Raw genomic sequence first — 27,461 nt, 5'->3', positions numbered from 1 at the left:
CTGTCACTATGTGAAATTATAATCATTATTATTTTTAAAAACATAATGTAATATAATGAAAAAAAAACTTATATTTATTTTCATATTTATACCTTTATAAGTTCGCATAGTGCGTATGATTTGTTCCTGATTGACCAGTGACTCCTCTCTATTGTCAGTGTGCGAACGGGCTATCTATTCCAATGAACGGAAAAAAGATTACGGCGCCCGCGGTGAAAATAAGTCTTCTTCCGCTGGGGGTTGCTTTGTGAACTTCTGCGCGGTATGAATTTCGCAATTAAAAAAACCGTTAGGACAAAAAAATAACATCACTTATCCAATAACGGTATTGTGTTACCGGTAACGTGGACGCAAACATCTATACGTCCGGTATGAACTGATGAACAAAAGATTGTGACCATTCGATGAGTTTATAGACGATTTAAGGACTGTTTCGAATATGATTGACAAAATCAGTGCTAACAATGTACTGTGGTTGTTGTGTTCACTTTTTATGTTTTTATTATTGTAACTCGCCTATCTTATTTCAACTCCGTTAGTTTCTCTTCCCCCCATCTCTTTCTCGTCATCTTGCTGCTGCTACCGATTTCATTATAAATTATTTATTCTAAAATAAAAAAACCAACACAAAATTGCATCTAGCTAACATATATACAAACCAAATGGTCGTGTTTGGTTCCGTTGAAGCAGGTACCACTCTTGTAAAGCATTCTCTCGTTCGAAATAAAGGAGATAAGAACAAACAATCAAACAAACTACCTATCCTGAGTGAAATTCGCCGGAAAACTGGTCGCCGCGTGCACTTACCGGTATTCTTCCGCATTCGGAATATCACAAGAATTCTGCGAGGGCGACGGGCGGGATACTGTGCGAATTTTAAACGATTTATATTATACTGGCGTTTTTTTTGTTTTTCATATATATACTTATATACAACTTTCAGGTATAACGATGAAATGTGTATATGTCTTCTTCTACGTTTTCAATACGAGTTTTGGATCACTTCAGTTTCGGGTATTGATCTACGTGTTTTTTTTCTGTGTTTATCCTTTATGTACGTGCGTTAGCGAGTGTGCGTATAGTATTCTTTTTTTTCTTTTTGTTTTTTTTTGGTTTAGGTGGTATGGTGATTAGGGAACGATTGGCACCGATCGTTCCGTGTGTTCCTCTATCGTACGCTAGGCTTTAAGACAGAGCGAGAGCAAAATAAAATTCGTTCGGTACAACACACGCACTAACAAAGGGGCCAACAAAAGCTTGTCTTTCATGTTTTCCTACAGTGTTTCACATTTTGGTATTCGAGTTTTCGACAGGACGTATATCAAATCTTTCGCTCTGGTTACTTATCTGGATAGTAGAGCGTTTGGGTTTAGGTTCCATTATACAGAAATACTGATCAGATAGCGAAAAGTTTTTTTTACGATTTGTTTTGCATATTTTTGGTTAGATATGGATTATCATGCAGAGTTTTTTTTTTCTTATAGAGTAACTCTTTCGGGGGGCAAATTGCCCTAAATTTCGATGGGCTGAATGTACGGCAGCGGGAGGATATCCGATAATCTGAGTTTTGGCAAAATTTCGGTTCCGCTTCTAGCTTTGTTTAGTTTTTTTACGCTAAGTGCCGTCAATGATTCTGTCTCTGTGTGCCATTCTGAGCTTTCTCCGTTATTCGATAGTTTATAATTATTCATAAAATCTAATGGTATGACGTAACTAACTCTTCACTTCGCGCGTGTGATTTGCGCTTAGTAAGTTTACTCTCGTTTAAGTACACTGTTTCAACATTGCAAATAAACTTATAAGTTTTTATTATATTGTAGTGCTATAAATTAATCATATTTACAACCTAATTTTTGTCATGTTAAGTAGACTAGTAGTTTGATAGAGCTTTCGAAATCATGCTAAATTTGAGGTAACAAACAATACTTGAAGCAGTCGACGAAGGACCGGAACTGAAATTCTTTTCTCATCTAAAACCTCGGTCTTTAGTACGAACAAAAACCTTAGCAGTTGTTCAGATGATGTCCTAAGTGTTTCATATCGCAGATCAATTTCTGTAGATGGATGATGAACAGGTGAAAGCATCAGCGGATGAAATTTGTAACCGTCTAGAGACACTAAAGAACAGGATAGTCGATGGTGGTGGTGCTCTGATTTCGTCTATACAAAAAGACGGGTAGGTAATGTTGGGGACATAACCGAAGAAAAGTAGGACTACTAAAAAAACGCTGTAGAAAATTACCCATTGGGTATTTCCTCTTGAAAATTTGTGTAGAAGTAGTTCAGAGTGTATTGTTTACACTGTCGGTTTCGCTATCGGTTTTTCGAAAATTGGGAAAAATGGCGTCACCTGCAAAGCAATGTCGCGAATTGATTTTGCCCAAGCACCTGGAAACTCTCAATTCTCTCATCGGGACATCGGAAAACAACTCGGAATCGTGCAGTCAACGGTGACTGGTGTGATTAAACGTTACTACGAAACTCTAAACATCGAACGGAAGAAGAAATACGATCTGAATGGATGTTCTATTAGTGATCAGAATCACAAGCGTGCCGTGAAAGCGTTCAAGCGGAATCCCAATGCTTCGGCGAGGGATTTGTCCAAAAAGTTGAATCTGTCCCAGTTTTTCGTTCAGAGATGCAAGGAGCGGCAGGGACTGCATACGTACAAAATGCAGAAGGCTCCAAATCGTGAAGAACGGCAAAATACGACGGGCCCGGGCTCGGAAACACCCACACGCTGACGAAGCCTCATTGTCTCATCATGGATGATGATACTTACATCAAGGCGGACTTCCGGCATGATGTGCGGACTACGGCATCGAACACCACAACTGATATAGTGATATAGCTGATGATAATTCGGGTAAATCTCTTAGAATAGTATGTATTGAAGTATGTTTGTAATTCAACATTTTTTATCTTGAAATAAACTTTTTTATTTTTATTTCATAAACTAAATGTTCTCTAAGTTAAATGTTGTAGTGAGTCATAGAAAGTACCAGTCAAATCTGCATATTATACATTTTATTATGAACAGTGGTGGGAAAAATTATTGCAGTCCGCGGATACTGTGAAAAATCTGACCATCAAGAATCGAATCATTGCTTAACAAATTGGATTGAGGGATGACGTCGTATCTTCGCATCAAACTTTATGATGGTCTCTGGAACCTGCATTGGATGCTAACAGACGCCCAAAGAACAGACATGTCTCAAATTCTTTGGGTTACGATCCAAAATGACAGCACTCCGTTCATGATTTTTAATACTGTCAATTGAAGTGCTTGGAAGAACAAATTAACTCTGGTTAGCTCCTATCTACTCGCTCATAAGAATTGCCTTGTCTCACGTATTCTATCATTCTATCGATATTGCCCCAAATATTAGTCAACCAAGTATAGAAGGCTTCGATTGGATTTCATCACTACGCTCACGAGGGTTTTCTGCCTTAAATATTAATGTCTTTAATTCCATCGTGTTCACAGTGCTGTTCGAAAGGTCAATGATCTCAGACTACGATTAGCTATTATCGATAAATAACGAATTATTTAGACACACCTCTTGCCTAGCCTAGCCTATAACTGGAGTTATATGGCTCCCTATACTCTTTAGCACTAATTCTGATGAATATAATCTTGATGATAGATAGTATTGAGTGTGTGTGTGTGTGTGTTTGGTTGCGCGCTGCCGATAATTGAGCAACTCGAGGTAAAGTAATACTTTGCAAGCATTCAGCCCTTTCTTGGCGATACAAATTATGCGTATTTTAAATTGACTAGTTTTAATTATCAATCCTTTGAGGGTGTGAGTTTAACCATAATAATAAGTTAATAAAATAAAATAAATATGAATATGTACGGTGCGAACATATCAGCAAAAAAATATAGAATTCGAACGAAAACAAAAATAAAATAAAAAAACAACAAAAAACCTATAACCCGTTGTGCGAGTGTATTATGCGTTAAATAACTTTTTTTTTGTATATTTTGCCTATGTTGAAACATTCGTTGGTGGCTTCGTATGGCATAAGTTATGATTAATTAAACATTATATTGATAGTTATACTCGTCCATTCTTTCCATATACGTTTTGCAATCATTGACAGCATTTGGCGTACAAGTTTGTTTGTGTGTCAGTGTATGTATTATGTTACGTGAGAAGCACTTACTTTGGCCCACTTTCCTTTTCCTATTTTTATTAATATACATCTGACTACGAATGTGTTTTTTGTTGTTGTTGTGATATTTGTACAGTATTGTATCTATTGTTTAATTGATATCGCAACGCGTTACGTTCGGTTTTAGCTAATGGTATTATAAAATGACATTAAAGCAAAAGGACCACGTTAAAATTCGATGCGCGATAAATTAGAAAGGAACGACGCATTTTTGGTAAGCAAGATAAAAAATAAAATGTACGGTTGGAAACGATTTCCAGTAGGCAACTAAAGCAACTATATGCATCTTACCGACAGAAAGGCACCTCAAACCTTCCGATGGTGTTTCGTTGTACGGCTTGGCTTCGGGATAGCACCTGTTTCCTTGCGCTTCACGTTTTTCTCCGATTTCTTCTTTAGCCCATCCTGTCCGTTGACCACTTTACGGTCGCCCTCCGGATTGATGATCTGTGCCGACTTCGAGCGTTCGTCGTGATCGTCATAGTTGATGTTGTTGTTATTTGTGCTGCTTTCACTCTTGGCACCGTTTGTGCCACTTGTGCCATTCTGGTGTGAATAATCGTTGCGCGCTTCCTGACTCCGAAATCCGTTCTTCTTCTTCCCGTTCTCCACCAGCTTCCCATCGGAGGTTTTTGTCTCATGATGGTTCAGCTCGATCTGGGATATCAACCGGTCGGCGTTGTCCTTCCTTCGCTTCATTGCATTGATAAGATCCAGAAACAGTTCACTTTCGTCATTTGCTCCGCTCAGACGGATGCCTTCCTCGTATGTTTGTAGCGAGAACTTAACCTGCATCAGTTTATGGTGGTTTTCGTCGTCATACAGAAAGTGGCCCTCCAAAATAAGAGCTGCTAGCTTGGTCATCGATCGCGCCAAATCGATTGTCCGAAACACTTGAGGCATGTCAACCGCGAGGAATCTGTGAGAAAATATTTTTTTTTTTTGAAAACTAAATCCGCTTCCCTTATAATGGGTTCACGTACTTTGCCGGTATCATATACTTAACTGTCCGTCTCACCAGGAACTCGTATTCTTTCGCCATCCGCACGCTCATGTAGGGGAACAGCGTATCGATGATATTTTTGCAACGCTCTAGCAAAATGTAGATACCGTCGATGGAATCACGAATCACTAAAAGGAAAAAAAAAAAAGAATAATTAAGAAGCCCAAGGAAAAGGGTCTCAACTTCCTCCTAACCTTCCTCCACGAAGCACGACAGCTGCTCTTTGAGTGTGTTGTAAGTGGGCACATTGATCGCGTCCACAAATATCATGGCCCAGACGCGCTCGAAAAACTTGAACAGCACCATTTTTCGCCTGCCCAGCGCAGTGACTGTCTGCAGGCCCTCGGAGCGAAGCGTCGAAACGGGCAACAACTGGGTCAGTTGGTCCATCGACAGACACGACTCGATGTCTTGCAGCTGCTCGATCAGCACTCGCATTTCGGCGGGGACCTCTTTGCTCTGTAAGCACTTGAGGCAGGTTTGCGGGGCGTTCGTGTTGAACAGGCAGTCCTCGCATTTGACGCGCCGGTAGCGGATCTGGAGGGTGTGAAAGCAATCGTAAGAAACAGCAATTGATTGGAACATATATGTACAGCATTTTTACCCAATGGTCATCTATTCGGCCACACTCGATGCAATCACAGTCGATGTAGATCTTTTTCAAATACTCCCTCCGTTCTTCCCGGGGTGCATCTTTGTAGTGTGGCCCGTGGTTGAGTGTAAGTTCTTCGCCCTCATTGATGTCCCGGCGGGCACGTGCAACGAACAGACCGTTAGATATCATTCTACAAGATGGAAAAGTTCACACAAATTATTGAACAGCACAACACATAGAATGGCTTGTGCTTCTAGATGCATGGGGAATCGAGTCTAATCTGAGACAAAGTGTAATCGAGTTTGGAATGAAATAACAGGAAATTGAAAGGATTCTTCCGCAATTCATTATAATTCACCAGGTTTCATCATCATGATTTGAGTTTCGTTTCGACGTAGGACTATGTCTTTCATTTCTGTACCGGAGTGTAAGTTCAGTGTTACGAAGCCGAGAGTATTTAGAACGTTAATGGACCTGATCACGAACATCACTGCCACATACGCTTTTACGTCACTTACACTTCACTTTATCTTTTTGAGTCTATCATCATTGTCACGTTGCGTGTAAAAATGAACTTCGTGAAGTGGAAGTGTTCATTCCCGTTTATAAGAGACATGTTGATTGCATAATGTCGGGTGTTTGAACGTTGTGTCGGTTGCATAATTTCGGACGTTTAAACTTTATGTAGGTAAAATTAATACAGCGTATGAAATAATATTCCATTTAATTAATCGTATATTTTAGAATGACAAGTTTGCGATTATACCTCCATGATTAGTTTGCTGAATCAAATACTGACTCAAAGATGAGGAGGAGTACTTGGTTGCTCGGGAATAATGTAGTTGTTGAACTAGAGATAAAACATGACTATAATGTTTAATAATCGAAATCTCGCTTACTCTTGTACTTAGCTCTGTCTTACTCGTTTGAATAGTGAGAAATATTTAGAATCATTTTTTATGAACCGTTTGTACAATTTTGATGAATAATAATATCTTCTATATCTCAGAACAAACAAAATATGGGATTCTGAAGTTTAATCCTCTTATCCTTCCCATTCTCGTGTAATTTGATAAACGGGACATGAGGTTTGATTTAATTATTTAAACAGAAACTAGTCAGCAGCGTCGGTCAGAAGCATAATCCTCATAGAAAAAATCCGATGGGTTTCAAGGAATTTGACAAAAGCGGAAAGTGATTCAGATTTTCTTTGGACGGATATCAAAATTATGGAAAAAGAACTAGAGAAGAATTTAAAAACAGTATCTTGTGAATGCTTTGCAATGATAGACTCATTTTTTCCTCGTTTGAAACTTACTATCACTTTTTTAATATTCTTTCATTCAAGGCATGTCTTTAAAACAATACCGTTGAAAATATTTATAATATTATTATTTTATATCCAAAATATCAACACATCAATATTATATATAATCAATCATAATTATCGTATTACTTCGTAGCCACTTGGTTACGCGTTCGCTTACTAAGCGATCGATCGTGAGTTCAAACTCAGGACCCTCAATTGATCATCTTTGTGTTGTTATAGAATAACTACGTCCACGCAACCATCATCAGCTATGGAGATCGATCCACGGTGGAACAAAGATCGATTCATCCATACAACTGCTCTGCTCTGCAAGAAACATCGGGCTGCTGTTCTATAAATAACCCAACAATGATCAATATCAGCTGTCTCCGCTGTCCGGTCTGCTGAACAATGGAAGAACAGATAGAATACCCTTACGCCTAAATGGCTACTACAGTGTAATTTACCATAATGTAATGGAACAGAAAATCTAACGCCTAAATGGCTACTACTTCTACTGTGTAATTTACAATTTATAGAGACATGTGCACCCGTGGCCGAGTGGTTAGCGTCTCACATTATCATGCCGGGTGTTCGGGTTAGATTCCCGTTCTGGCCGGAGGATTTTTCGTCAGAGAAATTTCCTTCGACTTGCACTGTGGTCACGCGTATTCTAGAGCTTGCCCCTCGGAATACATTGAAGGCGTGTTATATGGCTTAAGAAATCTCAACTAAGTATTAATAAATGACGCTAGTTAATGCATTCGTTGAGACGGCAAAAGTTCCACAGAGAACGTTAACGCCATTCAAGAAGAAGAAGAAGAAGAAGAGACATGAATATATGTACATGTACACGATAAAAACCTGGCTCTGTTACAGATAAAATGCTAATGAGCCTGATAAATAAATAAATGGGATAAAAAAAATAATCATCGTATTTGGGCCAGTGGGCTCCATTGCCATTTTATGGTGTTGCAACTCTCTCTTAGTCTAATCCTAAATATAGAAAGAAAAATTTCTGTTCATTCAGGACAATCAGAAGCAGACCTTCGCCATTTTTCAATGGGCCTACGTGAACTACATTTTTAATCCTTAATTACATCCCATAGTGCATATACCGAATCCAAATAAACAATTTTACGTCCTCTGAATACTTCAGAATTTCGTTCTAAAAATGCCGGGTAAATTGCTGTTTGCTTATCTATTGTTTCTTAAACAAGACAAGACAAGATTCAAAATGTTAGCAAAAAAGCTAAATAAATACGAAATTAAACTTACTCCATTCCGCGTGACTAGCTTTCACCCTCTAAAACACATGTGACAAATATACCTGTTTTCCTCCGTGACATGACAGTATCGTGGTATTCATAATAACACCGAGTTCATCAAAGTTGTCACGACGGATGAACTCTTCTGGATTTTACACACACGGTGACAGCCGTAATAAGGTTGTATACAATTCACTTCGTTTTCACCGTGAAGTGACGTTCGCGATCAGGCCCAATATCTCTTTGGAGGCTGAACGGAGTGGCATGATAATCATTTCATTCGAAAGATAAAATGTCTACTTATTGACCCGAAACTTGTTTCAATAGCTTGAAAATTGCCTTGGAAACAGGTTATTGAAAAGACACAAATCTGTATATAAGCGGGTGCCCGCTCGGAAATCCCGTCAAGGACGTCGATTGATGTTGTTGAGAGCGGACAAGGTTTGTTGAGGAGCATCGAACGATAATGAAGTGTATTTTTCAAAGCAGACAAAGAAGGAGATTGAAGTAGAGTTTCTTTTTATTTTCTTACTCAGGTCTAGAGACAAATGAACTGCAGAAGTTTAAAGTCACTATAATTGAACAAGGAAGTAAGGAAATCCACTCATTTATGTTTGTGCAGCGATTGATGTACGATCGCCGGAATATGTTTCCCTAACCCAGACTTTAGAACTAACGAGCCTGGGGAAATCTGCATTGCAGATATATGCAAGCATGCGGTACTTTTATACCCGCATGGATTTCTGCAAAACACATTCCTAACACGGACTGGAAAAAGGATTACAGGGAAACTTCGATATAACGTACCCTCGTTATAACGTACCCTCGATATAACGTCACTCGATATAACGTACACATTTCCAAAGTGTAAAAGAAAAAAAATTCCAATATTTTTTTCCTGATAGAACAATGAATTATCTGTATTGTAATGCCAAAACAAGTTTTGTACCTTCAATCAATCCCGAAATACAGCTGGTTTTGTGATTCCGGATTCTAAATGAATCTTGCTATAATCAACAGTACTAAGGGAAACATCATGAGAAAGGCTGGCTTCGTCTTCTGATTGAAGTTATTCATTAACTTTACTAAAACAGCAACACAATAATGTATTATAGACTACGTTTGTGAGTACTTTATTATGTTCCGATATAACGTACAATTCGATACATCGTACAATCTTGAAAGTGAAATGTACGTTATATCGAAGTTTACCTGTACTGTGGATCGTTTATTCAAGACTGCATTGGAAGATATTCCTTCATGTCTTCAGCTCACTGAACTTCTACGCATACCGTTTGATGATTAGGCAAAATGTTGATAACAATTTGCTGCGATAACGTCGATTGATTCAAAAATATGTTCAACGTGTATGTCTAAATCAAAACTAAGCGCCTGAAGTTCATTTAGTCAAACAAATTTGCCGTTCGTGAAGTACGTATTCTTGGAAGATAAATAACTTCAGAGGAGAATTTGAAATACAATGATCGTTTGACAAACCTAAAAGGATAATGGACTGTCAGACTATGTCATTAGATTTACGAAGAATGTAATCTATCACTATGCACGAATTGACCTAACAGAAGATTTGTTCAAACACTTTACTTGTAAAGTGAATATGTTGAATTCAATTGAATTCGGAAATTGTTTAATTCAATCGCTATTTAATTGAATATTTATTCAATACACACAAATGATTACTAAGCCATCGGTAGTCTTATGTCTTATGCTGGACCAGATGACCAATGAGGAGGAAGTGGTTGCCTCAAAGCTGCCGACCATTGCAGCCGTGGAGAAGTACTGATGTGGACGTAGAGGGTGTTTTTGTAAGAGTGTCGTTAAGTTCGGTGGATTCTATGTTGGATTCGGAGAAAATAATCGAGCTGGAGTTTTGCGGTGATATACTCATCCTTTCCTTCGGTGCTGTTTGTTGAGATGGAACGGATTTGGTCTGTCGGGAGGATGTAGTGGTATTTATTAAGGAAGAGGGACTGGCATGAGCAACTTGTGTTACCCCAGATGTTTCGAAAATTTTTGTTTGGAGCATTAATGAACGGGCTTTAGATATCTCCTTCTGCTGCAGAGCAATGATTTTGCCGTTCTGGGCCAATCGTTGTTCCATGACCGTTAGTGTGTTGGTCATCTGGTTGATTTTTAGATACTTGATCATGTCCGTGTTTTTCAACGTCTCGATGTGTTTCAACTCCATTGAAGCGGCCATGATGTTAATGTGATTTTTCTTTTATTTTTTTACCAGTCTTCGATCCCGGACTGTCGCTTTGTTTGGAACGTACTCGGGTACTCTGTCTTCTCTGACAGCTTGGGCATTTCTCACTGACCAACCATTTTCTGCCTCAAAGTTTAATCTTGCAATTTAATCTTGCAATTCAATCTTTTTGATCTTTGAGGCAGTTCACAATGTTCTCCTCCGACATATGAATTGTCTGTGCGCAGATGACAACACACTTTGTTGTTGTTCAAGTGTTTGTTGTTGGTGACCTTGCCATTTGTACCATCAGGTAGTTCTGTTAGCTGTAACAAAGCCTTTGCTTGTCTCCGACTTCGAACCTTGAGACGCGTCCACATTACGCCAATCGGCATCGTTCTGCCTTCGCTGCTCGGTAAAGCCGAAAAAGTTTGGACGTGCCGCCCGGTTTTTCCGACGTGTCGAAAACCGATGGGACGTCCACATTACATGACGAACCCGGTACAGGCCGATCGGCATCATTCGGCATAATGCACCTTTAGGAGCATAAGCCGCAACGTTGCTCTCGACAAAGGGACCGTCGAATTCGCTAACACAGTTCTCAATAGATTTACGAATGAGAAAAGGGGCGGGAGCAAGGTCCCTAACATTATCGTCATTGCGAACACCAGTAATGCGCGATATAATAAGCTCACATTGTTCACCAGCCGAATCCATTTATTCTGGTAACGTTGCCCCCGAATAACTGCCTCCTACTTGCGATGGTTTTTACCACCTTTATGGCTAAACGCCGTGGGTGAGTGTGACCGGGCAAGGCCGATGCACTAAACATTTTATAGTTTGAAGCTTCTATGATAGGAAAAATCAGATGTCACGAAATGGAAAACATGAATTACGATTAGCAGTGGAAGCATTTTCACTGAAATGGTACACCAGCGCGCGAGTTTCATGTCTAAACTGAAAACACAGTCATCACTCGCCAAAGAGAAACCATGCGTTTTTCCCTTCCACCGGCGAACATCAAAAGAACCACTGTGCGCAAGTAGGGAGAAATCTTGGTGCGAGTGAGTCACACTCTCTTACACTCTCTTTACTCTTGGGAGCTCTAGTGTGTAAAAACCAGTGTCCAGCACTGAAGCGCGTTCTTCCGTCGATGTTGCCACATATACAGATTTTTCTGTAATGATACAGAATTTCAGCATGATTTTTGATCAAGAATCTGTATATACAGATTCCAGATAATTGGAAATTTCAGCTCGATCGGACATGATTTAGGGGAAATTTGGAAAATCGAATTTTTTTTCGATGCCAAATGTCTTAAAAATGCATGAACGTCGAGTTCTGGTGTTATCTAGAAAAACAAAAATTTGGCCGAAAATCGACTATTTGGGACTTAGCCTGAGTGGCCAAAAAATGAAAACTTTGAGTGCTTTGAGGCAAATCATGTATTGAGCTGAAACTTTACACAGGTAATTTGTTTGAGCCAATGAACAAAATGTACATGGTCGGTTCTTTAAATTCTATAATTATAGGTCGATTATCGGCCAACCGTTTTTTCCCGAGATGACACCATTTCTAGACGTTTCATGCATTTTTAAGTCATTTGGCATAAAAAAAACTCGATTTTCCAAATTTCCCTTACTCTTCCCTTGGAAGTTTTTCGAGGATCAAAAAATCAAAACTTTGAGCGCTTAAGCTTAGTCTATTAGCTATCACTTACTATCATTTTCATTCAATTTTCATTCATTCAACTTTATTGGGCAACAAAATTCGGTTTGAAGCAACTATGGGCGGAAAGTACATAACCTAACAAAAAACAAAACCTTTTAAAACTCAAAAATATGTTAACTTTTCTACAGAGATCTTTCTTAAAAAATCATACATTGTAATGTAGGATCGTAAATGGATTAATGGGTTCATTAAACGGTATCCACAAATATCAAGACGGGTACCAAGCGTATTGCCAAAGCATCGTGTGCATGAGTGCATCCTGAGTGGCAAGCTCCAGAGTACGCTTGACCACAGTAGAAGTCGGAGGAAATTTCTTTGACGAAAAATTCCCCCGACCAGAACGGGAATCGAACCCCCGGCATGTTTGGTTTAGCGTCACACCACTTGGCTACGGGAGCACTATGGACATAAGTCACATGTCTCAAATGATACGATCGAGCTATGCACGAAAAAACAGGAAGTGGGTTATATCTATGGTATAACCGCAAGGGTGACGTAGGACTATCGTTGATTTAGAGATCATTTGTATGAAGTTGAATCTGAATTCATTCTGAATGAATGAATATTTGGAGAACTTTGAAAACGAGAGCGTTACGTTAGAGGCACAAGGTTTTATGCATCCAATATTGGATATGGAAATATCCTACTGATGGGGAAGAATAATCTTCAGAAGCTATCCTGTTGATTGCGATTGATTGAAAAATCACAAAACCTAATGTATTTGGTCACACTGTTACATGGATAGAAAACATTAAAATAAACTCTTTCATATGAATGTAATTTTAAATTCCTTTTAAATTCCTAGAGGAACTGGCAGATTATTTTCCGGATCTTTCTCGATCCAAACGGAAAGAATTCCGTGCGTGTATGTGTGTGTGTGTAGCGGCTGCTTCGAGATCTTCCCGGAAAACCGTTTGTAGCATCACTCTCCTCCTGATGGATTCCATTCTGGCCTAAGGTGCACAAACAGGCTCTTGGTGACACCGTTCATCCGCGCTTTCATGATAAATGAAGAGCTTCACCACAACAGCGACAACATGCTCCAATCGCTGTTCAATTAGAACTGAGTGGATTTCCGAGCGGCGCTCGCTTATATACCGATTGGTGATTTCAATAGCCTATTTTGAAAGCAAATTTAAGACTATTGAAACAAGTTTTTGGATCAGAAAGTAACAAGTATAGAACGCGTAGACATTTTATCTTTCGAATGAAGTGTTTATCATACCATTTCGTTCAGTTGTTTAGGAGCTATTAACACTCAAAATCTCGGTCTCCGGCGTAACACTTTCGTTTTCGAGACTTTGATTTTACACCCCGGTATAGAAATGAAAGACGTAGTCCTACGTCAAAAGAAATAGTGCTGGTCTGTCTTCCATCAACTTCCACTCAAATCACTCAGCCGATGGACGTCAGCTTTTTCAGACCACTCAAAAACTTTCGGAATCAAGATCTAGCAGAATGAAGGATCGACAATAACGGTGAAATATTCCCGAGGAAAGAAATCGCAATGGCGACCCTTCAATCGATATTGATCAACGGTTTCCGACGATATGGATTGTATCCGTTAGATGCGGTTAATTTCTCATGTCTTATTGGAAAATTCAGCGAAGCGTCTTCATCACAAGCTGTGTTGCCAACAATGGAAATGAATGAAACAGAGGAAGCTAATGATGAGAGCAACAACGAATCATTTTTGAAGCGCCTCGAATCGACCATATCATCGGATCAACTGAGTGTTTTCGAAATTTGTCGTTCCATTGGAAAGTGGCAGGGGGCTGTAGTAGATATAAATCTATATCATGTGTGGGCAAAAGCTAAAGGAGTGACAGCAGTTTCAGTCGAATCACTAGTGTACGGATTCGATGACATATTTTCAGGAGGTAATTATAAAATCTGTGTTAGTTTATTTTCGTATTCTATAATTTCAACATTTTTAAAAACTAAAAATGTAACATCCATAAAGATTGAATCGTCGATGGGAAGTAACCCGGAGAAAGAAGATCTAGTATCACATGTTGCATTTATAATTTCATTTAGTATGCCTTATGTATCTACAAAAACTCCGACTAAACGCAGTCTTGTAAAGCCAACTGTTCCTGCCACAGCTACCAGTCAGGCTTATCGTTTGTACATGGAAAACATCGAAGAACTTAAGAAAAAAAAGTAACAAAAGAAAAGATACGAAAGACAAAGAAATCAGAGCAACAACTTGTCGCCAAAAACACAAAAGAGAACAGAAAAGCTTCACTTGTTTACAACGCAAAACATTGCCAAATCTACTATACTGAATTCTTTTTCTACGCGACTGATGGGTGCGCGCAAAAAATAAGATCGCTTTAAAAAAAAATCCAGACTATTTGAAACGATTCATTATTATAACAATTTGATTACTGGAATTAGGAACATGAATCAATGGAATTAGGAAAATGACGTTTTTGCCGGTTGGAATTAGGACCAAAAGATGCAAAACATTTTCCATCTTTAAAGGTGGTTTGAATACAGGTCTCCTCTGGGCGGCTGCTATACAAATGAAACACTAATTTCTGCATAACTCATAACATAACTAAGCAAGCAAACGGCACCAAATTTGGCATGTAGAGATTTCAGGTGGCAATAAATGTTTCTATGGTGGTTCGACACTCCTCCCAATGCACGAGATGCACGACCAATGCCGTTTCCAACTTTGAGCCGTGGAAGAGATAATCATACTTTTTTGTAATAGATTTATTCTTGTGTAGTGACAATAAGGCGATATAAGCTAATGAAAAAATACATATCACAAATCCCTCAACAATTCGGTATACACAATGCGATAATCACAAGAATACTAAAGTAGAAGGATTAATTTGTGAAACTGTATGTTTTGACTGTAAGCACTATAAGAAAAATTAAATATGCTGCAGAAGGTAGAATTGTTTCAATGTTTCAATTAATTGATCGTAATTATTCTATACTTATTTTAATGAAAAATACAGCAAGCTAGAAACGGCTGTAAAGTATCTGCCAGTCTTCAGAAAACAAACGCAGCGCTGCGCTTGAGTTTAATTTTCATCAGCGTGCGCTCAAAGAAAACTCGTATTCTCTCTTGGTGCGAAGAGCACAAAATTCATAAGCACGACAGCACAAAATGTACCCGGCGCAAAACTCAGATACTAAACATTTCTCCTCACTTATGTGATACGCGTCTCATTCTATACACACACACACATACACATCAAATTCTAGCGCCCGCTTCGTCTTCGTTCGTTCTAAGCAAAGCATAAAAATAACAGCGTGCCCCCATATGAACCGTATACGCTTGTGTGAAGAAAAATACCTCAACAGAGTGAGCAATCCAGATTCAAGCGCGCAGTATAGAAATACGGTGCAAGCACGGTGCAAATTTCAGCGTAAAACTCAGCTTAAAACTGGGCGCAAATATCTGCGTATGAACGGTGCAGATAACCAAACATTTCATCTGTGTTTCGGTTCACAAGGAGTGGGAGCTCAACTGGGTACACAAATCTTGTTGCGCATCAGCACCGAGTTGCATTCCGAATTTAAATATTGGCAGCACGTCAACCACAATCACAAAATCTTGGAAGCAATTTTATGTGGTCCAAAACAAATATGTATTTGGTTAACGAAAACAGAATTTCTGTATCCACTTTATTTTTGATTACTGATCCTGGTAATCAAATAGTGGTACAGGACCTCGAAGAAGGAAAAATATTTCACACAAAACTTTCCGACAACCAATTTATCGTAAATGATCCATCAGAAAAGGTTGAAGATACCGATATTGAGGAAGATGAAGATGAAGAAAAAAAAAGAATAATAACAGTAATCAACCGGAGCAGCTCTGAAAAACAGAATGCAATTCATACAAAACTTCAATTCAAAATTTGAATAGTATGATAGAATGGGAAGAACAAAATAACTCAAATTTAGCTACAATGTCTTTCTCAAAATCTCTCCGAGAAAACAAAAGAAATTGCTATGAGAAAAGCACTGCAACTATAATTTCGTTATATCATGTTATACTGTGTTGTTCTACATGTCAATATTATAAATGACATGCTATAAATTTTGCATGTTGCACGAAAAATAATGTTTAGTTCATACATATTGGAGCTTGAGCATGAGCTTGAGATTGGGTAGTAACTACGAATTGTACAGTCGTAGTTGCTCTCCGTGATTGACCTGAACCAACCAAATTGCACAAAGAACACACAGAATGACGCTTGGGACTAGCAAATCATTCTCGTTGTGCAATTTTCGGTGATTCGAGCTTTAAATGGTCAATAACGACGCCGGCCACGTCCTCACAGTCACCAGGGGAAGGGAAGGAATGTTAGTATGATATTCGCTGCCCAAAGGCCAGAAGGGTCGCCTCTATAGCGTGGTTCCCTAGCGTTTATCATGGAAGGGATAGTTGTTAGTGGGAATGGTTAAGAAAAATCAGGATTCACTGCGGTAAGTGTATGATTATGTAAACCCGAATTATCGACCATTTGAAAAAAAAACTGAAAATCTTATATGTCACAACACGCGGCAGAGAAAATAATTATTTGACTAGCTATATATTGTATTTTTCATCCCGCGCACTCTAATCGCGATGGGGGAGAGTTAAATACGGGAAACCTGAGAAGGTAACCGGAATAACTCCTCCAAACCTTATCAAACTGGAGATATATTCTCTTATCATCGCGTGGTGTTTATTTAACCGCGATTGTGGTGACTGATAGTTATTTTAGGGAAACCTGAGAAGGTAACCTATATAATTCCTTTGAACCTTATCGAACCAGCGATATATTCTCTTTTCCAACCGTAATCGTGGCAACAGAGAGCTATTTTTGGGAAACCAAATGTTTAATTCATACATATTGGAGAAAAAAAAAGAATTTTCGTTCAATAAAAATATCTGTTTCAAATATATCAAGTTTCCATTTTATAACGCGAAATTTTGTTTTGAGCCTGATATAATATCAGAGACGTCACTGTATTCCATGTAAGGGAGAAACATGTTATTTGCAAGTGATTGAAAAATCTTGAACGAGAATTGTGTCTGAAAATAATTTGACATTTCAATGACTAATTTTGGTAGAAGTACTAGGAAATTTATAGTAAAAGGAAATTGTAAAGGGTCAATGAGAAGATCAATCAACGAACAGTCCTGCGATTGGACCTATGAATGTTCGCTTAGCAAGAAAACGTGAAAAACTATTTTTTTTCTGCTTTTTAACTGGGCCAAAGTCCAGTTAACGTTTGCTCACTTAAAAAGCAGTTCGGTTAAACCAGATTCAGTTATCGAATGATTACTGCAATAAGATAAGGTATTACTACTCACGAATAAAACAAATTCGGCCCGCAGGAGTGCTTCAACTTCATCATGGTCGGATAGAACCCCCGTAAGCTGTTCGGAAATGTTCGCCCCCTACTGCACATCGGGATGTCTCCAAAGTGCTCGAAGTAACTGTCGAAAAACGCTATGAGCGCCTTTGCTATCACATCGTCTTCCGTTCCTCGTCGAAGAGCATACATGCTGGTGGCATGTCGCTGGACATTATTAAAATTGACACTCTCCAAACACCCTTGCCACAGACGTTTTACATTGGCCCGTGTCCACACCTGAGTGCTAGCCATCGTCGTCACTTCCGATGAATTGCATTGATTTTCCTTCGCCACACTGCGCAGCGTCTCCAGGTGACTTAAGACACCGTCCCGTAGAAAATCTGCGTCTATTTTGCCACGCATCATGGTGGAATGCTGGAAGACAATGTGACACAGTTTGTTAAGCGCAAACAATTGCAAATCAGAAGCACTTACCTCCTTGCCGTACCGCTTCAGTGTCTCGTGAATAGTATTTTTGAGAGATACCTCCTCCCGCGCTTCGGTTGCTTCGTAGTCATCAATCCGCCCAACGAAATCTTCCGTTGCGGGAATCTCGAACGACAGACGACTCACTTTGGACATCGTTAAGGTACAAAAGTGCAGCAGCAGACCCCCAATGATAATATCGAACTGGAGATCGTCGATTTTTTGGCACTGGTAGAAATAGTGCGCCCGAATTTGGCCATCGTATTTCACGTAGCTGAGCAATTTTTCCGTCTTGATCATGAGCGCGTCGAAATCCTCCGGCCGGAAGATGGTATAATCCAGATTGAGCAGTAAAACATTGAACACTTCCGCAGACGCTGCTCGGCCCTCCAGCAAAAGCTCAATGAAATCGTTCGCTGTTCGTAGGAATTTTATCGTATTGGGACCTTTAACGGACAGAACACGTTTGAACACATCCAACGTTCGAATCAGCATTCGAATTTCCAAATTTCCGTTGACTAACGGGAAGAACAGCAGTTGGTAGGCTCGACATTCGTACTTGTGAATTGCCGAGTCAAGCCTTTGGCATTGGTACGAGCAGTAGAACACACCGTGGCAGTTGAAACAACTATAAGGAAATGGTTAGAATAAGAGCATAGACAACTCAAACAAGAAGTCTCTTACGGTATCAGATGGGGATAAACGATATGGCAAACGTAACATTGTACTTTAGAAAATTCCAAATGTGACGCGAACGGGCGTTCGATCAGCACAATTGAGCCTTCCGGAATAAACCTATTTGCCACTAATTTGGGTAATTCCTCCTCCCTGTAACGATCAAAAGTCATACATCAGCAAGCCGTGGAATAAAGGTGACGTGTAATTTTCATCACAACGAATATTGCAGATTTTCTTTGTGATTTTTCTTGTAAGCTATTTCAGTGTTTGGAAGACTATTTCCAGAAGAAGTTGTGAAGTAATTGGAACCATTTGTTTAACGAGTGGAATTCTCCGAAAAAGATAAACGAATTTTGAAATAAAAAAAATGCCAAATTAAAAACAGCTAAGTATTTGTTTTGTGTTACTCAATTGATTTATTTATTTTTATATACAAAAAGAATTGTTTTATCCTCTGGGAGTGTTAGGTATTTTATGCTGTTTTTTCTCTCATTTTTGTTACACCATTCTATCGGAGGAAAACGAACCCTCCGATGTTTATATGAGCATCGTCGTTTCTCCTAGTAATTGTTTTTCTGAAGTTCGTCCTTCGAAGAAAAATAAAAATCAATTACAGTCAAATTCGACACAACCCACAATTAATTCTGTTTCACTCAGTTCGGTTCAAAATCCAATGAATTCTCCTCAACATCCAATAATTGAGAATGTTCCTTCCAAGAATCTTTCTCAAATTCGACAATACCAGAACGTTTCTGGATCATCGAAAAAACGTTGGGTGGTATTCTTCCGTCCCAAAGGGAAACTTTTAAGATTAACCCAAATTTGTAAAGACCTGAAGTCTAAGTACTCAAGTGTCTTGGAAATTACAAAAGTGAATAAAGATAAACTTCGTGTTGTGCTCTCGGAATGCAAAGACGCTAATGCGGTTGTTATTAACTCTTTGTTCACTGATGAATATCGAATGTATATTCCGGCACACATTGTTGAAATCGATGGTGTGGTTTCGGAAAAATCTCTTCAACTAAAAGATTTCCAAAAAGCAGAGGATATTTTTCATGATGTAAAACTTCCTAATGTGAAAATTTTGAAGGAAAGATCCCTGAATTTATTTACAATTTTTTTTGCATAAATTCATTTTTATTTCTTATACGTTTTTGATTGATACAAAGTTCTATACATTTTAATTGGCCAGTTAACACTTTACATCTTTTCTTCGTCTCAATTTACATAATAGAATGTTAGGTACGCACGTTTGTTTTTACTATATCTAATTTTTTTTAAAATGATAAACATTTGCATTTTTTTAATTGTTATAATAAAACCACTTACTTTAAACTACTATATACAAATTCCGTACAATCTCATACCAGAAGTGGAGCACCTCTCTCCAAATTTTTGTATGACATTGTCAGAATTTACTTCTAGTGTATCCAGAGAGGCTCTTTAATGAAACTCTGTTATTCTCGTCATTCATTGATAATTGATGACAACGAAAAGAAAAATTTCCCATCTGGTTCGTTTAGAATATCCTTAGAGGGCACAGCTCGTCCAAGTTATGTGCTCATTGATAAGCTTCGTCACATAGTTCACATAGGAATTAGAAAATGCTTTCCATTTTACAGGATTCCCCTGCCTTTAGTCACAGGAATTGAAATTCTTGCGTGGCAGGCACGTATCAAGGGTAGAGATTTGTGCATTGCTTCTATTTATATTCCACCAAGTAGAATGCTTAATTATCGAAAATTATCGAAAACATGTGAATATAAATGAACTTCTACCGCAACCTCATCTTATTTTGGGAGATTTCAACTCACATGGCATTTATCTGAAGCGTAAATTCAAAAGCTTCATAAAAGCCAAAAAGAGAGGCTATTGGCGTAATTTTGTGAATGGGCTTTCCCAAGAGTCTTCTTTGAGCACTTCTTGGAGAGTTGCCAGACAAATGAGAAATTTAACTCCTTCAAATGAACAAGTTGAATATTCTGAAAGGTGGATCTTTGACTTTGTCAAGAAAATATGCCCAGATTCAGCACCCGCTCCACCTCCCTTCTTGGAGACATCTGATGATATTGCGCCTCCGTTTTTTTTTGAGCAGAACGTTGTTTCGCATGAGTGGCGACAGATTAAAGTCATAGCTGTTCTGAAACCTGGTAAACCTGCGTCTGATTATAATTCTTATAGACCAATAACAATGCTCTTTTGCATTCGCAAATTATTAGAGAAAATGATTCTATATCGCTTAGACATCTGGATAGAATCCAATAACCATCTCTCACCTTCGCAGTTCGGGTTTCGTAGAGGCAAAGGAACTAATGATTGTCTTGCTCTGCTTTCATCAGAGGTTGACATCGCCTTGTGTAGAAAGCAAAAAAATGGCATCAGTGTTTCTAGATATTAAGAGTGCGTTTGATTCAGTTTCCATTGAGATTCTTTTTGAAAATTTTCATCTAAATGGATTTTCGCCAAATTTAAATAGTTTTCTGTTTAACTTAATACGTTGAAAACTTATGAGTTTTTCCCATGGTTCTTCGTCAGTTTTACGGATTAGCTACATGGGTCTCCCTCAAGGCTCATGTCTTAGTCCAATACTTCACAACTTTTATGTAAATGACATTGATGTTTGTTTATGAGGTAACTGTACTTTGAGACAATATGCAGATGATTGTGTAGTGTCAGTAATGGGCAAAGACAGTATTGATCTGTATAATCCCTTGCAGATTTCTTTTGATAATTTGGTTGATTGGGCTTGTAAATTGTGTATTGAGTTTTCTACTGAAAAATCAGAGATGGTTGTGTTTTCAAGAAAACACCATCCTACACAACTGTAACTTATACTTTTGGGTAGAACAAGTAGGCACTCGTCGTCATTCATCTATCTGTTATGGAGTATGGGAGTTTTTGCTTCAGGACCACTGCCCGTTCTAACCTCAGGCACTCAAACTAAGCGAATGTTGCTATATCATGAATTTCTGACCCTGGAAAGCCCATTTGCATTATATGGTTTCCAGACCATTCCTTTCATTTTGTTCAATCCTTCTATTAATTTTGACCTGTCAATGAAGGTTCATGTTAGTGGTATTTCAGGTGATTCCCGCCAAATAGTTATGCCTGCAATATTCTTGTCAAGATATAAACATATTGACTCAACCAAAACATTTTTTTACTAATGGATCTAGTCTTAATGATTCCAAAGGCTTTGGGGTATTCAATATTAACTTCTACACATTCCGTAAGCTTAGTTTACCCTGTTCGGTGTTTGTTGTGGAATTAGCTGCAATATAGACTGCTTTACAACATATTCAGAACTTGTCACCCGAACATTTTTACATTTTTTCGGATAGCCTCAGCTCTTTAGGGGTACTTTCTATATTTCTATATTATATATATTCTTCGTATTTCTTTTCTGGAATCCAACAGCTTTTAAGTGTTTGATGAGTAGATCATTTAATATCACTTTTGTATGGATTCCCTCTCATTGTTCGATACCAGGAAATGAAAAAGCAGATTTTCTTGCTAAGAAGGGCGCTATGGAAGGACTCTTATTTCATAGGGCCATTACTTTTGATGAATATCTCCATTTTCCTCGTGAACGTACACTTGAATTTTGGCAGACAAGTTGGAAAGGTAGTGATAGAGGTCGGTGGCTGTGTTCTATCATTCCTAAAGGTTTCCTCAAAACATGGTTCAAAGGATATAATTATTCTCGTGATTTCATACGGGTAGTGTGCAGACTCATGTCAAATCATTATTCCTCGAATGCACATCTTTTTCGAATTAATATTAGTGATAGTAACCAATGTATTTGTGGTATAGGTTACCACGATATTGATCACGTTGTGTGGTATTGTTCTAAATTTCAAAACAACAGGATATCTTTAATGGAAAATTTTCGCAAAAAGAGAATGTCACTCAATGTTTCGATCCACGATGTTCTCGCTACTCGTAATCTCGATGCTATTTCGGTAATTTATTATTTCCTCAAGTCCATACACTTTCAAGTATGAGTATGTGTGTATTTTTTCTTTTATTTTTAATTATCGTTTACGTCTCCAACTTTTTTGTTTTTTGTTATGAATAATTTTACTATTTACCAATAATCTATGGTTATTAACGTTTTCATTTTCAACTATTTCCTTCAGAACTCAAAAATACTCGAATGCACGTGATCGCACTAGAGATGGGCAAAACAGTTCACTTTGATGAACGGTTCAGTCACAAACCGTTCATCTAAGTGAATCAGTTTTTTTGAACAGTTCTTTCGCTCTTTCGTTCAGCGGTATTCAGAACAACATAAAATATTAGCTAGAACCCAACATCTATAGACAGCTATTCATATATATCGTTGGATTGGATAGTGTACGTATGGGATTTATATTTTTGAAATTTAGTGGGGAAAGATAGGGTGCTTCTTCTTTAAAAGTCGCAAACTGTATGTGAAAATATGTTTATCGAACGACAAAAGTATAAGTAATAATTTAATGCGAATAAAATATGTGCAATTTTTCTTATTTTCTGTATGGACAACACACAGATTCCATGTAAGATCATATTTCATTCAGAGGAAAAATTCAGCAACTATTTCTACTAACAAAAGATGCACACAGATTCCATGTAAGATCATATTTTATTCAGAGGAAAAATTCAGCAACTATTTCTACTAACAATCAATTAATAAACAATCACGATAACACGTACACGCAATAGGCCAAACAATAGATTGAAAGCAACGAAAAAACTTTCTTCTCAACTTGCCCTCACTATGAGATTTTATGTTTACCTAATTCTTGAATCGCCCCAACTTCCCCTAGTTTTTTTTTTTGATAATCAGGAAGTTTCGCGGAATTGAATTGAAAATATACAGCTTCGCCTTTAAAACTACGAAAATCTAATTTAATTTTTAACCCAAAATTGAGTATACATCAACAAAATAAACCTTGGGTTACATGCATTTTGCTCGTAAATAACAATATCGTTTTATTTTTCTTACAAGCATTCTCGTTCTATTTATCCATTCCGTCCAGCGCAAATCAGTTCAGCTGCACTCTTTCGTTCGCAAACAATTTGCCCGCAAACACTTCGTTCTCAAACAGTTCACTCCCAATCAGTTCTTTCTCATACAGTTCACTCGCAAACAGTTCGTTCACAAACAGTTCACTCTCAAACAATTCACTCACAAACCGTTCTTTCGGAATCAGTTCGTGGAGAGAACTACCGTTCTTTGAAAAAGAACGACCGTTCGTTCACTCTTTTCGGCGAACTAGTTCTTTCGTACCGTTCGTGAACGGTTTGCCCATCTCTAGATCGCACGCAATCTATGTGGTTATCTCTATCAAAAAATCCACAAGAAGCCTTAAATAATATTCTATTATTAATTGTTATATAATTAGTTATATTGTACCATTTCTTGTAAAAACGATAGGGTTTTATGCCTTTTTGAGAAAGAACATTTGCATAGTTCTACTCACAGAGGCTTTTCTCTATTCATAAACACGGCTGATTGATGCTTAACGCTGTTGAGCCAGTGGAAAATAAATTAAATTAAAAAACGATCATGACGTAACTTAGTAAATTATATAGAAGATGCTATACTCACATGTCTAAGCTGCATGCACTGGAAGCGCCACTTATTTCTGAATCGGATGAAAATCCCATGAAAGGTTCCAAATCGATTTCTTCCTCATAATTGTCCTGAACGGCAGGTTCGTTATGAAAGCTTTTATCGTTTACAATTTCTTTCGGAATACAATTAGCGTGGAGATCTAAAAAAAAAATTATCGTTAATGCCCATCTTGCCCCGCTTTCCACGACTGTTAATCACGTAATTCAACGATGCCAAAATAATGTGACTCAGAGCATTTACTCCTCCCGTATCAACTCACCGAACTCTTTCTTCATCTCCTCCATGTGTGCATCCGGTTCGTTCTTGAGCTGCGAGTCGTATCGCTGGAACTCGTCCTTCCACCGGTTGAAAAACGTCGCACACCGACCCAGAGTCGATTTAACCTTCGGGGCATTTCCCATCGCCTTGTAGCAGCGCAGCAGGCAGAGGTACGTCCCGAACGAGAAGCGCTCGCCCTCTATCCGGAGACACTGCTCCAGATGACGTATCGCATCCTGCATTCGCTCCTTCCGGCGTAATAGTTCACCCTTCTGGCAGAGGATTGCCTTCGCCAGTATACTATCCGGTGGACACCGAAACAGCGCTTGGGTGATATGGATCATTGCTTTGTCCGCTTCGTCGTTCTCCGCCATCTGCACGGACAGATTTTGCAACCGATCCGCCTCCCGGTGGTCCAGCTTACGCCGAGCTATTGCTTTCTCCTGCAGCACCGACAACCACCGCTCCGTGGGAATACTTTTGAAGTGGTGGAAATTTTGGAGAATTATCGCGAACTCCTGGAAGACCGTCCCGCTGCCCTCGTCGTAGCAGGCGGGACGTTCGAATTCCACCGGTGGGAAGTTGAGGTTCTCCATCTTGAACGTTGTCCGATTTCAATGTTGTTTTCACTATGCTAATTGTTCGATCCGTGAGCCGTATACTAGCTTTTCATAACGATGGATTGTGAAGCGCCCGTAGTGTGTAGCTCCGAAAGGTTTCCCTTAACGATTATCTAATGAATAATTTGTCCCTAGAATCACAGTTTCGGAAACAAAGCAACAAAAGCTATTGAGAGACGAGCTGCTGCTACTGCTGGTGCTAATAATGGAGTTGTTTTGTGTTTCGATTGCGTGAAACTAGCCCCTCAAATGTCATGGATCACAGTGGCTTGGAAAAGTTAACACTGAAGTAAACGTTCGGGCAGGACGTAGATAGGGCTGTGTCAATTTGAGTTATAGCGAATTCGTTTTTGTTCAGTTTCAACCCCAGTGCCGCACTAACTGCTGTCAAAACGTTTTTTTATTCACTCAGTTTCGCACTCAGTGTCGCACTAGTTCGCCCCGAAAGCTGTTAGTTTCGCACTGAGATGTTTCACGGGTTGGCACTCGGGTTCACCAATACAACTATACTAAACTGTCAAGTTCCGAATATTGTTTTGGAAAATCTAAAAATAAAGACTATGAAAATGGAAAATCTGCTGCTTTTGCTTTTGTATTATTGGAATCGTAATCCAATTCGGATTCTGATTTTGAAGAGTAGAGTAGACGGCATTAAGCTACGTGTGCTTTCATTGGGAGGTGAAAATAATGATGGATATTCAGGTGGAATAAAGGGTCCCAGCAAACATTAAATCGTATAATTTTGCACGTGCCAAGTCTTACAAGAAATCCGAATAAATCATAATCGCATATAATATCAATCAAAGTATGTATCGTGTATATTTGAAATCGCATTAAATGTAAAAACTCGATTTTAAATACCATTATCAAATTAAGTCGCAATTCGGTATAATAAACATCAATTTTATGATGCACATTGTCGTAAAATATATTTAAGCCGCATCATATGCGTATATTACGCTGATGCAGTTTGTGTGTCGTATAAGCGTATAATTTAAATTGATTCAGTACTGTAGTGAATCGTGTTGCATGCTGAAGAAAATCATGAAACAGTGAATCATATTAGATCCTAATAAAGAACATATTACATCATATTGAAATGTCAATGAAATGCTGATGCACTCGAAAGTATTAACCGCTGTTGAATTAAATTTCAGATAGCCGCGCGAGATAGCTGGTGGATGATAATCTAGACGACCGGAGTTCGAACCCACATCGGAGCAGTTTTCACCAAACATCAATCTGTGCCATTTCAAACACTCATATTCCACTCCCAACACAAGTCAATCAAACAATTATTATTTCTACAAACATAAATACTCATATAAAAAAATGGCGATTCGTGAGGCTATAATAAACATTTCACGAAAATATTTTGCGCCATTTGTTTTTTTCCTATGCCTGTAATAAATCGTATATGAGTATGGCAAAAGTCGCTATTATAGCCGGTCAAAGTTGCATATTCATCCAAACAAATTCGGTAAGCATTTGCCATGTATGTATATGGCCTCCACTTTTGCATGCATATGCCAGTTAGGCGCATTATATGCCAACCAAATTTTAGGGCATATGATGTTATATATACGCTTGTTATGCGATTTAATGTTTGCTGGGGTGTGTCACATCAAATTGCATCACGGAAAAAACGCTGTAGAAATTCGCCCAGTAGACCGATCCTTTTGAAAATTTTAGACAGTAAAATAAAAACTATTAAATGAATTTTGGCATTTTATTTTTATTCATACTTCGAGGCCAAGCCCGTATGCTCGCACCTTCCTCTTTACCCCGTCCATATGGTTCTGTACAACGTCAGGTTGTAGTTTTTTTTGAACAGAAACCTATTTTCTCTTGAAGTCCGCCTCCGATTTGACAACTTTTGGGTTCTTCCGGTGGGCCTGCTTCATAATCGCCCAATATTTCTCAATTGGGCGAAGCTCCGGCGCGTTGGGCGGATTCATTTTCTTTTGGCATGAAGGTGACCCCGTTGGCTTCGTACCACTCCAACACGTCCTTTGAATAGTGGCACGAAGCGAGATCCGGCCAGAAGATGGTCGGGCCCTCGTGCTGCTTCAATAGTGGTAGTAAGCGCTTCTGTAGGCACTCCTTAAGGTAAACCTGCCCGTTTACCGTGCCGGTCATCACGAAGGGGGCGCTTCGCTTTCCGCAAGAGCAGATCGCTTGCCACACCATGTACTTTT

The 27,461-nt window shown here is 38.7% G+C and overlaps 1 protein-coding gene across 2 annotated transcripts; it reads right to left on the bottom strand.

Annotated features, from left to right (window-relative positions):
- Window positions 1-3,250: 3,250 nt before the first annotated feature.
- LOC129768507 (uncharacterized) lies at window positions 3,251-25,495 on the bottom strand. 2 transcript variants are annotated; one of them, XM_055770206.1, is made up of 10 exons: window positions 24,645-25,495; window positions 24,359-24,524; window positions 18,772-18,915; window positions 18,097-18,715; window positions 17,618-18,036; window positions 5,787-5,967; window positions 5,377-5,719; window positions 5,163-5,310; window positions 4,471-5,098; window positions 3,251-4,306 (listed from the first exon to the last, which is right to left on the bottom strand). In XM_055770206.1, the coding sequence occupies exons 1-9, from the start codon at window positions 25,237-25,239 to the stop codon at window positions 4,486-4,488; spliced, it is 3,228 nt and encodes a 1,075-aa protein (XP_055626181.1). In that variant the 5' UTR covers window positions 25,240-25,495; the 3' UTR covers window positions 3,251-4,306; window positions 4,471-4,485. The 2 variants fall into 2 exon arrangements, with proteins under 2 accessions (XP_055626181.1, XP_055626180.1); XM_055770205.1 differs by having other exon boundaries at window positions 3,251-5,098; window positions 24,645-25,494.
- Window positions 25,496-27,461: the final 1,966 nt, after the last annotated feature.

Source organism: Toxorhynchites rutilus, chromosome 2 (assembly GCF_029784135.1).
Source record: "Toxorhynchites rutilus septentrionalis strain SRP chromosome 2, ASM2978413v1, whole genome shotgun sequence".
Taxonomy (NCBI): Eukaryota; Metazoa; Arthropoda; class Insecta; order Diptera; family Culicidae; genus Toxorhynchites; species Toxorhynchites rutilus.
Note: the sequence above shows the minus strand (reverse complement) of the source record. Positions and strands in the feature narration are given on the sequence as shown.

What these genes read in the sequence shown, in the direction of transcription:
- LOC129768507 (XM_055770206.1), bottom strand. Translation starts at nt 25,239, where the DNA reads ATGGAGAACCTCAACTTCCCACCGGTGGAATTCGAACGTCCCGCCTGC. An exon ending in GTTTATCCCCATCTGATACC is followed by an intron (nt 18,716 to 18,771) that starts GTAAGAGACTTC and finishes ATTTCCTTATAG; the next exon opens with TTGTTTCAACTGCCACGGTG. An exon ending in GTCGTGCTTCGTGGAGGAAG is followed by an intron (nt 5,311 to 5,376) that starts GTTAGGAGGAAG and finishes TTTTCCTTTTAG; the next exon opens with TGATTCGTGATTCCATCGAC.